This window comes from Rhinolophus sinicus, chromosome 18 (assembly GCF_057876585.1).
Source record: "Rhinolophus sinicus isolate RSI-liver-muscle chromosome 18, RSI-T2T, whole genome shotgun sequence".
NCBI lineage: Eukaryota > Metazoa > Chordata > Mammalia > Chiroptera > Rhinolophidae > Rhinolophus > Rhinolophus sinicus.
This window is the reverse complement of record NC_142518.1, coordinates 111,730,621-111,743,397: the sequence shown is the minus strand read 5'-3', so window position 1 is coordinate 111,743,397 and position 12,777 is coordinate 111,730,621. Positions and strand designations below refer to the sequence as shown.

The following is a 12,777-nucleotide window of genomic DNA, read 5'->3' as shown; positions in this document are numbered from 1 at the left end:
ATTGCTTTTAAGTGTTTAGGAATTTTTCTCCTTTGCAACTTTTGAGTGCATGCCTTAAGCTTTCTTTAATTCAAAAACTGCTCAGAGTTTCCTGTATAGGTCTTTAGGTTTGGGTTCTAACAACATCCATTGTCTGTACCACTTCCTCTGGGCATTAGAACTTGGATAAACCCCCCAAATGGGCATTACTATTTGGGATGTAAACCGTAAGGTACTTCTTTTTTTTCCCCTCTGCAGGTAACTTTCAAAAATGAGGCCTCCCGTCCCTACTCCTTCTATTCTAGCCTTATTTCTTATGAGGAAGATGAGAGCCAAGGAGCACAACCTAGACAAAAGTTTGTCAAACCTAATGAAACGAAAATTTACTTCTGGAAAGTACAACATCATATGGCACCTACTAAAGATGAGTTTGACTGTAAAGCCTGGGCTTATTTTTCTGATGTTGATCTGGTAAGCAGGTCTACATTGTGCCAAAAGAAATGGTCTTGGCAGTATCTGCTGAGAATGTTGGTATTTACCCTACCCATAGTGGGAAGTTTAAACAGGGGACATGGCACCATATTTGCATTTTAGAAATATCACTGCGGAATCCACTGAAGAGGATGAATGGTACTGTGGGAAGACGGGGCTGGGGTGGAGTGGCATAAAGGCGGATGGGAAATGCACTGTGGTTCATAGACGAGAGAGCTTCTACTCACAGGACCGATGTCTTCCCTCTCAGGAACGAGACATGCACTCAGGCCTGATTGGACCCCTTCTGATCTGCCGCACGAACACACTGAACCCTTCTTATGGGAGACAAATGACAGTGCAGGAATTTGCTCTGTTTTTCACTATTTTTGATGAGACCAAGAGCTGGTACTTCACTGAAAACATGGAAAGGAACTGCAGGGCTCCCTGCAATATCCAGATGGAGGACCCTGCTTTTAAACAAAATTATCGCTTCCATGGTAATATATCCCCCACCCAAATATCACTCACTGAAATGCAGCATGCATTGTGACAAATGAGTCCTGAGCCAGAGGCTTGGACGTTGCATAAATTAAGAGTATATGTACGGGAATGGGATCCTCAGAGGAATCAGTAGTTTTGACTGGCGTGGAAGAAAAGACACTTCTACAGTAGATTTTAACAGCCTTCTCCATGTTGTCCCTCCCCAGCAATCAATGGCTATGTGATGGATACTCTACCTGGCTTAGTAATGGCTCAGGATCAAAGGATTCGATGGTATCTGCTCAGCATGGGCAGCAACGAAAACATCCATTCCATTCATTTCAGTGGACACGTATTCACTGTACGGAGGAAAGAGGAGTATAAAATGGCGGTCTACAACCTCTATCCAGGTAGCAGCTGCTTTGTGCTCTCTCTCTTCTACCTACTGTGCTTACTGAGTACTTGAAATGGTCTAGGCACTGGGGATGCAGTTGGTGAACAAAGCAGACAAACTCTCTGTCTCCAGGGTAACTTATTTTTTCAAGTGATTTTACCCTACAGAGAGATAATAAACAAATTAGCAGAGGAACGTGATAATTTCAGATACACATAATGTGATATAAGGGACATAGAACAGAATAAATGGATAATTAATGTTGGAGCACTTTCCTAGGAAAAAAGGGATAGTTTTCCATCTCAAATCCCTCATGGCACCAGTAATGTACCCAAGAGTGATTTATGTCTGTAACTAGTATGTGCTTAAGCACTATTCACGCTGTTGCTAAAAACACAACTTTGTTTTAGTTCTCCACTGTCCCGTTAGGACAGATTTAATAGCGGGAATGAACTTGCCCTGCTTCTGAATAAAAATTCTGATAAGCCCAGGGACTTTTCTGCTCACTCTTATGTTAAGTGATAAACAGTCCTGCGGTCACTTTACATCACAAATAAATGTGTGGTTTGTCAGAAATTACAATGTCCACTCTAAGATGTTAATACAAATTCTGAACTTGACTTCACTTGGACCTCTCCTCCCAAAACCTGAGCCTGTGCCAGGCTGGAAGCCTGCACTGGGAAAGGGAGGCACGGCTGAGTCCTGGTTCGCTACCTTAAGCTTCTTGTGCTTCCCCCAACTCCTTGCTGGCTGCTGCTTTGAACTCCAGGATGGAGAGGGTACAGGTAAGGGACAGGACAGTTACCTCCTTACAACTGGCACCACTGCTGTAAGCCAGCTTCGCACTGTACACCTGGCAGATACTGAAACCTGACTCTGATTGCAGGGAACGCTGAGGGTATCTTCAGACTCCCTTTAGAACCCTCTCCCATGGAAGCCCCTGGACCTGGCTGGTTCCAGCTTTACTCCGGCTGGTTGGTCGCTCATTCCTCAGCCACTCAGCATTCCCATCCAGCTTTTTGCTGCTGGGGTTACTTTAGTCCTCAAGGCAGCCCTAGTGGACTAGATCCATGAGGACCTCACCCTGCGTTCCCTCTCCCAAGGAGCCCACATCTGGTCACTGAGAAATACAACTTTGGCCCTGAAAACCCCTAAGAATGTAGGCCAATCCTAACTCAGGAGCTTTGTCCTGTCTCTGCACCAAAGCTTTCCGTCACCATATCTCCCCATTTCCCAGGGGGTGGGGTAGGGGTGGGGAGGGGCTCTCAGAAGTCAGTCTCTAGTGGCTCCAACTGCAGGGGTCACATAGCAAGCACTGTGTGTTTCAAGGGTCCAAGAGTAGTGGAACTGACTTAGGTAGATTTCTTTTGATATTCTGTATAAGCCAACGCATCTCATGCTCATTTTTTTAGTGAAAAGAAATCACTTTTGTTCCTTTTGTTTTTGATAAGGTGTTTTTGAGACAGTGGAAATGCTACCATCCAAAGCTGGAATCTGGCGGATAGAATGCCTTATTGGTGAACACCTAAAAGCTGGGATGAGCACTCTTTTTCTGGTGTATAGCAAGCGTGAGTAGCAATGTGGGCACAGGCCCCCTGCCTACCCAGTCTGCATCTGTACAGCTTTTCTCCTTCCTAGAATGGCTGCCTTTATCAAGAAATAAATACAAGTTCACAGTCATTATCAAATCTGAAATGAATATTGCTGGTAGATATCATCAGAGTCCTCAGATATGCTTGAAGCTTTGAACACTTTGAACCTGAAGCTTTAAATATTTAACGAACTGATGCTAAAAAAAAAAATCTCTTCATTTTCACAACTTCGTGAAGCTCCAAGATCTCCAAGAGCAAATTTTAAAACTTAATTTTGGTTCAATTAAGAACTCTTGGAAGAGTTTGAGATTTAATCCTAAACAAGTAAGAGAACCGGTCCACTTACATAAGGGCCCATCATTTCCTCAGCTGCAAAATGTGAATAATTCTAGCACCTACCTGTTGGGGTGAATGAAATGAGATAGTACAGTAAAATAGCACAGTTCTTGACATATAGAAAACACTAAAAAGAAAAAAGAGCATTTGTTGGTATTCTCCCATTTTCATTGACTTACATTTGTGAAGCTAAATGTTCTGCACTTCTAGCTATTGTGTTCCCCTCATTTGATTTCAGAGTGTCAGACTCCTCTGGGAATGGCTTCTGGACGCATTAGAGATTTTCAGATTACAGCTTCAGGACAATATGGTAAGTACTATTATTTTCCGGTTAGATCTTATTTTCAGGGAAACATGGTAGTGCTGGTAATACATACCAGTACATATCAAATAATTAGAGGTGCTAATAGTCAATAAAATTATTAAATTTTAGAAAATAAAATGGATAAGGGCAAGCAAAACACTTAGGGAGTCATTGATACTATTGTACTTTATGCCTTTACCTTCTTCACAGCTAGGACTAACCTTTCTCAAGAGTAATTTCATTCCCAAGTGTCTAGAACCAACCCAGCTGAAGCTAATCTCTCTCCCCTTTCTTGGGCAAAGGACAATGGGCCCCAAAGCTGGCCAGACTTCATCACTCCGGATCAATCAATGCCTGGAGCACCAAGGATCCCTTTTCCTGGATCAAGGTTAGAAAATGCCTCCCATTCAATGACATCATGTAATCCTCTTGCAAGTTCACAGCACTACACATCTTTCATACTGAAGTCATTTCCATCAAACTCCAGGTAACAGAGGAGGACAGAAGTTGGGAATAGAACTGAGCATGCTGATGTGTCTTACTGATGTGTTTTTAATATTTCTACTGGGATTAGAACATCTGAAAACTTTCGACAACACTGAACTCACCACCTCCCAAGATTCTATAATTAGATGCCTCCAACTACCGTGTTTCATGGAAAATAAGCCCTAGCACGATTTTTCAGGATGACATCCCCTGAACATAAGCCCTAAAGCTACTTTTGGAGCAACAATTAATATAAGACCTGGTCTTATTTTCGGGGAAACACGGTACCTAGGTGTCCTCAAGTCCTCCAATACCTTTATATTAACAGAAAAACAAATGGCTCAATCTCCCATCACACAAGCCCAGAAAATGTGGCTTCTTTATTTTATAAAACTGAATCCATTTCTTCACAAATTATATACCACTGGGTAGTAGGAAACATCTATTGAAGTTAATCCAATCTTGTAAACTAACTTAGAGCCAAAAACTGAAACAGTGTCTTTAGGTTAGCTCCATTTCTTTTTAAATGATTCAGTCTTTCAGATTTTCTCACTTCCCCATTTCCTCTAGAGCAGCACTGTCCAAGAGAAATATAACACGAACCACAGATGCAATCCACATGTGTAAGTTTACATTTCCTAGTAGCCACATTATAAAAGAAATGTGTGAAATTCATTTAAATCATATATTTGATTTAACTCAACATGTCCAAAAGTATTATCATGTCAACGTGAAATCGTTCAGGCCTGTGACCCTTTCAAAGGTATACATACGGGAACTTCTGGATTCCTCCCGCACCACATGAGAGCGGAAGGAAGCTTAGAAGTGCCAACTCAGGCTCTCTGCCTACCCACAGGGGTAGGTTCCTTCTAGAGCCCAAACAGGCAAAGGGAGGGAACTTCTGCTTCCAGCTTTGCTCCTAACCCACCTAACATGCCTCCCACATCTGGAACTTGCAGTCCGGACAGGGACACGTTTCAGCACCTACCTCCCCAGCTCCATCCACTTCTCACAGCGCACCAGCTTTCTGCTTCCTCTTCTTAGTAGGCCGAGGACATTTCCCGACAGTTTCCTCCTTTGTGAGGTTACCTCTGTTCTAATGTTCCTGAAGTTAAAATAAGAAATAGGAATCAGTTAAAATAAACTGGCTTACCAGTAAGCAGACACAAAGAGCTCATCTGTTAATGCCACATCAGCTTCCAAACAGCCACATCAGCTCATCTTTTCTTGTTCATTTTCTAGGCACTGACAATTATGACTCAATTTGAGAGGACTATTTGCTAATCCCTAAGTATTTAATTAGTTTGTGAGGCTGCCAAACCACATGTTCTCACCTTATATTTCTGTGGATATCACTTTTATTCAACCTTACAGGTATCCCTGTGTAGTGGACATTTTAATCTATTTGGCTGCCCTGCATCTGTTCTGTGTTTGTTTGTTTTTTTAAATAGTATCCTTATTTCCATTTGGGGAGTTATATGTTCCTCGCTGGATACAATGTGATGAGACCTGTAAATAGAGTGTCTTTTCCATACCAAAGAACCCTAAGAGATACACAGTTAAGTTTCCACTTAGGTATTAGTTTTGACCCATTGTTCCAGCTTGCCAAGATTCTGTCTCCCAAAGTATTTCCCACTCTTCCCAGTTTCATAGATTTGACTGATTTGATCAGTAAACTTTTTTTATATTTTAGCAAAGTCATGATCACAATACTGAAGTAGCCAGGGCTTCCTTACTATGTCCTTACAACAAAACAAGCTATATTAAGTCCTCACCACAACCTTACGAGGTAGGTATTATTGGCACCCTCATTTCAGGTAAGGAAGTTGAAGCACAGAAAAGTTAAATAACATGCCCCAAGTCACACAGCCAGTAAGTGGCTGAGCCAAATTCAAACCCAAATAGTTGGGCTCCAGAACCCTAACTCATAATCATTAAACCATACCCATTTCTAGAATGCGCCCTTTAGGTTGATAACCATCTATTAACTACCACTGTTTGCTTATGGTAATTGGGCCAGTTACCAATTGACTTTATTATATTACCTGTATGAAATCACCTTATCCTCAAGGTGTTTTCTGCCATCCTTCCTACTGAAGTCCAGATACACATTTTCTTGATCTGGTAACTTTACAGAATAAAGAAATGGTTCCAGAGAGCCAGCAGATATGGAGTTGGAGCTGAGAGGGCTGCTGACAGGAAGGGGAGTTGGGGTAGGCATCCATTCCAGGGAGAAGGCCTGACGAGTACACAACAGCCAGGCCACCACGCATCAGAGCACTGCGCTGGCTTGAGGGGCATCGGGTGACCAGGGCCAGACAATCAGCAGCTGGCAGTCGGCAGGCTCCATGGAGATGTCAAGCTGTGATGTCTGTATATGTACACTATGTGACTCATTACCACCTCACTTACTTCCTCGTACAGATGTGTCTTGCTGTCATACTCAAATACCTGGCTGGATATATAGGTGAGAATATTGAATCTATACTTGCCAAATTGCTCCAATATTCTAATTATAGTGCAGAGGAGGCACAAAATGAAATACATAAGATTGGCAGTTTGCCAAGAATTCATCAGTTACAGAATGTAGGTGGGAAAGGCAGCTGGCCAGGCTTTATTAAAATTACTTGAAAGTACAATAGTCAGTGGTCCAAAAACGACCTCTCATGTGCTACAGGAAGAAACAGTACAAGCGAATTCAACAACAGTCATGATTTTTTGTACCTGGTATTTTCAGTTGTTTGTGCCACGATACCAAGAGGAAAAATGAAGTGTCTTCAATTGGAAATACCATCTAATTTGGGAAAAGACAGCACATTAGCTTCTGAAGACCTTGCCACTCTATCTTGTTACTCTGCTTCATTTTTTTCTCCTGCACTTATCACTACTGGGTGCTGTAAACAAATAAAACGTACATATGATATAGTCTTTTTGTCCAACTCAAATTGTCATTCCATGAGGGCAGGGCTTTTTTTTTCTCTTGTTCATGACTGTATTCCCAGTACCTAGAACAGTGCTTGGCACATAACAAGTGCAAAAAATACATTGTTTAGATGGATGGAACTTACAGTCAACTGAAGGAGATAGTTGTTAAGCAAGAGTCATGACTAGTCCAGCTGGAGAGTGCCAAGCACCTGTGAGAAGTTTGACTTACTTGTTAGGACAGTAACTGACGCCAAAAGTCCTGTAGTAGGTACCCCCTTGTAGTGTTTGCATGGTCCATGCCCTCTTCTTTTAGTACAAACCATTCCCTACCACTCTGCCATTATTCACTCACTCATTCATTCTAGAACATTTGCTAAGCATCAGTGTTATACCGGATGCCATGTTACATGCTGGAGCTAGAGAGAACATAAAAGCTAACATTTATTAAGTGTTTAGTACACAGATGTGCCAGGCACTGAACTCGGCACATTACACATAGTCACTCTAATCCATCAGGTAAACCTCTGAGATAAATACCATTATTATCCCCACTTCACAGATAAAGAAGTTGAGATCCAGAGAGGTTAGGTGACTCAAATGGGTTCACTGCCTTAAGGATGTCAGTCTAACAAGAAAAGCAGATAAGCAAAGAAACCTTTATAATATGGTACAATAATTTGTTATAATGAAGTTATTATACAAAATAAAGTGGAAGCACAGAAGAAGCAGAACTAAATTTGTCCGAGTTTAAGTCAGGAAAGGCTAACCTGACTTAAGGAGAAATGGTGTCTGAGCTAACACTTGAAGGAGGGGTAGCAGTTTATCACTCACTAATAACGATAGTAGGATGGGGTTGGTCTGGAGAGAGAGGAGGAAACTGGCTTTGTCTAGGCTGAGGTGTGGGCAAAGCACTAGGTTATGGGGGTCCATATGTGCAGCACAAATGATGTGTGTAGAGAAAATGGGGGCTCAATGATTTCCAAGTGTTCTGGTTTTCCAGGAGGTAGGCTGGGAACTCAGTAAGCACCTTACGTACTCAGTCTCATCATACACCCCACAGCTTAACACACATCCACATTTCCTCTTTGGCATCTGCCTTCCCTGTACATCCAAGGTAATACTGTGTATATCAGTGTCAATGTAGATTCTTGTTAAGCCAATAATGAATTTCAGAAGCTGGTACATACACTGAAAATAATGTGTTGTTTTAATTGGCAGGTGGATCTGTTGGCACCAATGATTATACACGGCATCATGACCCAGGGTGCCCGTCAGAAATTCTCCAGCCTCTACATCTCTCAGTTTATCATCATGTACAGTCTTGATGGCAATAAGTGGCAGAGTTATCGAGGGAATTCCACTGGGACCTTAATGGTATGTAATTAGTCCTTTCAAGAGAATGCATGAATCTTTTAAAGTTTTTGACAAATTTCAAACATGGGACAAACACTCCTAGTACCTACAAACTTAACTCCAAAAAAGAATTTTCCATATATGGGTAATAGCAGTGATTGTGAATATGGATATATGAACAAAATGTGGTAATATCAAGGATCTCATAGATAATAGAAATGAAGAGGTGCTTTATTGCCAGAAATGTGTGATTCAGGACTGGGTGTATTGATAAGATTGTGAGTTTGAGGTGACAGTTGGGCAATCAGGTTGAATGTCCCGTAGGCAGTTGATGAAAGGATTGAGTTTAGGGGACAAAACTATGAATGGAGGTGAAGATTTGCGTCTTCCATGCAGAGAGATGGGTGAAACCTTAGGAAATGATGAATTCTCTGGGGGAGAGCTCAAGACCCTTAATTAAACAGGCTTAAAACCTTAGCAGCAGCATCTACTCTGCCTTCATTTTTATGCCCCTGATGAACTGATCCACAAATGGAGTCCCAGCTAACAAGGTGGAGACCACATCACTTTTTCTGATCTAGCCTTCTTAGTTGTATAGCATCACTCCCAATACATCCTACGGGTTATCAGCAAGTCACATGTCTACCCAGATTCAAAGGGAAGGGACATAGCCTCCACTTCTCAATGAGAGGAATGTAAAGAATATGTGGTCGCTTTGTAAGCCACTACAAGAATCTACCTAATCTCTCCTTTGGGATACTGCTCCCTCTCCTCATCCCTCAGGGCCTAGGAATGGTAATACCCTGCCGGCTCCCACCTTCCTACCTAGTACCTTTATTAACTTGCCTGGAGAAGATTGGATGTTGTGTAATCCATGCATGTGGTGGCATCACAATTTCTCATATTAGCACCAGTGATACTATGGGATGAGTTACAGATAGTGAGGAAGACACTGGAAGATTAAATTGACAATGGCATTTAGTTGTAGCAACAACTGTAGTGTCACCTGATTGTAGAGTGACTTGTCTTCTTTTTATGGGCCTTCTTTTATGGCATACATAGGGGGAAAGGAAATTAAATGTTATGAATATATACAAAGAACACCCATGAACATACATGGAGAATCAGGACACATCCATGGAGCTCTGGAGGGGTCTTCCATATCCTATGGTTGTAGGAAGATACTTGGACTTCAGATGAAGTCTAGGGGTTGAGCATATGAATGGCAGAGTTGCACAAACAATTAAATGGTCAATCCCACCAGGTCTATTATGCTAGGGTAAGGGCACTGCTGGAAAGGAGTGGAACTCTGACACCTGGGATGGGTTTGAGCATGGATGAGGCTGAGAACTGCAATCCTCCATATTCCCCTTTAGGAGGCAACCTTTCCCCAATCTCTGAAGCAGCCATCCCTTCTCTGCCGAGAAGTCTTTCAGTGATTACATCTGGAATAGTTCACTAGGGCCCGAGTGGCCACTACAAAAACCAGATGAATCATGGGAAAATGACAGATCACCACAAATTTAATCAGGAGGTATGACCAAAAAAATGCAATTCCAGATGTGGTATCTCCTCTGGAACAAATTAACACAGACCCAGCACCTGATATGGAACTACTGACCTAGAAAATGCTTTTTTCTTCACTCCCATTGATAAGCAAAATCAGAATATATTTGCATTTATGAAGTAGGGACAAGAGTATTAACTTTACTGTTCATACCTCAGGGTGATGACAGCTTCCTTATTCTTTGTCCTAATATACACCCAAGGGACTCCAAACATCTTGACACCCAATAAAACACCATACTGGTCCATTATATTGATGACATTATGCCAACAGGGCCTGGTAAACAGGAAACAGCAATCACTCTAAATGTTTTTATGATTAATATACTAATAAACATATAGTCACATATACAGATATACATATATGTAACATACATAAAACATATATATGTATACATATAAAACAAATCTTGTTCCTGACTTTCATGGGGATGGATCCCCATATATCACTGTTTAATATAATGTTCACTGTTAACTTAGAACAAATACTTTTTATCATGTTTTAAAAGTTTCCTTCTATTCTTATTTGGAATGGCTACAGAATTTCATCAAATGCTTTTTTAGCATCACATTTTTTCTTTCCTATTGTCAGATTATGCTTACATTCAATGATGTGCTGGCAAATGTTTAACAACTAGCTCTGGGGCAAAATGGGGGGGCAGTAAGGGAGAAAGGCCTTGATTTGTAGCATTTGCTGATTTCTGTGATGTAAATGCCATCATATCAGCTTTCAAGCTGCTGATGTAATGTCGCTGAATGCAGAATTTGGAACAACTGGCTCACAAGCCAGCACTAGCCTGATCCACACAGCACTGTGCTCCATCCCTGGGTAACGTGCCCTCATTCAGTGTACTGATCATTTAAAACTCACCTGGGTCTAATTTGCTAGCATTTTATTTAGAACTTTTTTATCTAATCAACAAAATGGGTTTACCATTTTCATGGGCGCTATCAGGTTTTGGCATGAGAGTTATACTAAACTTAAAGTAAAATGGAAAATCTTCTTTTTCCATTAAACGACTGCTCTAAAATAGTTTAATTAATGTAGTAATCACGTATTCAGTGTAAGTTAGGTCGAAAAGCCACTTGAGCCTTGTGCCTTATTTAGTGGTAGATACTACTGGTATTCTCATTTTCTGTTACCTGCAGTTAATTGCTGTAAACGTGTACCTTAGAGTTCTATCTCCCTTCCCACACTATATATCTGTGTCTATATGCACAAATATATCTCTTTTTCCCCTTTATCAAAGTTAGCTAGTGTTTGTCTATTCTGTTGGATAGTCAAAGAATCAACTCTTGGTCTTAAAATCGAACATAGATATGAAGGTGTTGTTTTCTAATTCATTAATTTCTATTCACAACTTTAAAAATGCTTTCCCTTTCTTTTGGTTTACTTTTTGTTTCCTAGACTCTGTAGTTGAATGACTAGCTTGTTTATCTTCTATCTTTCTTGTTCAATGATGATAAAATAGTTATTAACTACTCTCATAAGGGTCATTCCTTTTAGTAACTACAGGTGACCCTTGAACAACTCAGGGATTGGGACATCCACAATGCACACAGTTGAAAATCCACTTATGTACAATTTGAGACGGCCCTCCACATATGTGGATGACCAATTGCCAGTTGATCCTTGAACAACGCAGGTTGGAACTGCATGGGTCAGTTGAAAAAGTCTGAGTATAAGTGGACCAGCACAATTCAAGGGTCAACCGTACTGTGTTCTAGGTTCAGGCAAAGGGGTGGGCAAACTAGAGTCCATGGATTTGGACTACAACCTACTTTTGTATGGACTGTTAAGATGGTTTTTACATGTTTAAAGTTGCCAGAACAAAGGAAACTATGTGACAGAGAGAATTTGTGGCATGAAAAGACTATATTCATCCAGTCCTTCACAGAAAGTTTGAGGACTGGTGATCGAATCTAATGGAAGTAGAGATACTAGACAGTTTACATTAACCAGAATCCTTCCCAGAGCCCACCTAACTCATAAATTTCAGTCTTAGTAATCTTCCTCCAGTATAGGGGTTCCCAAATGTTTTTATATCTTAGTTACCATTCACAATTTTTCATAAGCAATATTGCTCATCATAAAAGTCCCTCATAAAGGAAGGGGAACCCCAACACTCTTGAAGGATCAGTGCTTCACTGCTTCCATTTTCAAGTTTATATTTTGAATGTTAATTTTGAATTATCAATGAACATTTCTATGATGCAGACCTTTCCCTCTGGTTTTCAAGTTAAAAAGAAGACTGACCATGTCCTTTAATATTTATCTTTGGTCATATTAGAAATCAGTGCTAATTTTGATAGTAAGTTGATAGGTAGCAAGAGAACTGTCAACATCACTCAAATCTGGCCTTGGCCCAGCTACCGTGTTTCCCCGAAAATAAGACCTCGCCAGACAATCAGCTCTAATGCGTTTTTTGGAGCAAAAATTAATGTAAGCATTAGAGCTGATTGTCTGGCAAAGTCTTATTTACGGGGAAACACGGTATCTGTGCTATGCAATTTCTGAGGACATACATAAATGAGCAAACGTCAAATGGAAAACACCTTTTAGTGTTTCCTAAAACTGTACTTGTATACCCAATACCTGGCTCCCTGGCAATCCCTACCCCCACCTCCTCAGTGCAAGGCGTTTAGACCAGAGGCCTAAGGAGGATTTTTCTCAAGCTCAAATCCAAATAGTATCACCATTCACATTACAGAACTCCTAGACATTCGTGTCATAAGACAGTGAGGCAGCCAGCCAGCCAGGCCTGCACCCTGTTGAGAAGAGGGTACCAGAACAAGCAGAAGCCCACGGAGCACACACCCTTACCAGTTTTGCAGTAAACGGCACTAGGCTTTTAGGACTCCGAAGGACCCTTCCTGGCAGCCAAGTG

At 41.1% G+C, this 12,777-nt stretch overlaps 1 protein-coding gene and 1 long non-coding RNA gene across 2 annotated transcripts in view; one reads left to right on the top strand and one right to left on the bottom strand.

Moving 5' to 3' along the window:
* The window catches only part of F8 (coagulation factor VIII), a 120,598-nt gene that overhangs the window by 88,377 nt on the left and 19,444 nt on the right, over positions 1-12,777 (top strand). Inside the window, exons 16-22 of the mRNA XM_019716077.3 lie at positions 238-450; positions 722-950; positions 1,161-1,343; positions 2,779-2,895; positions 3,494-3,565; positions 3,862-3,947; positions 8,189-8,344. Coding sequence (XP_019571636.3) covers positions 238-450; positions 722-950; positions 1,161-1,343; positions 2,779-2,895; positions 3,494-3,565; positions 3,862-3,947; positions 8,189-8,344 — 1,056 coding nt within the window. The remainder of the gene's footprint in view (positions 1-237; positions 451-721; positions 951-1,160; positions 1,344-2,778; positions 2,896-3,493; positions 3,566-3,861; positions 3,948-8,188; positions 8,345-12,777) is intronic.
* Positions 1,157-12,775, bottom strand: LOC141569738 (uncharacterized). Its single transcript, XR_012493495.2, has 4 exons — positions 10,044-12,775; positions 6,770-6,839; positions 5,034-5,150; positions 1,157-1,292 (listed from the first exon to the last, which is right to left on the bottom strand). It is a non-coding gene; the product is annotated as an uncharacterized LOC141569738 (long non-coding RNA).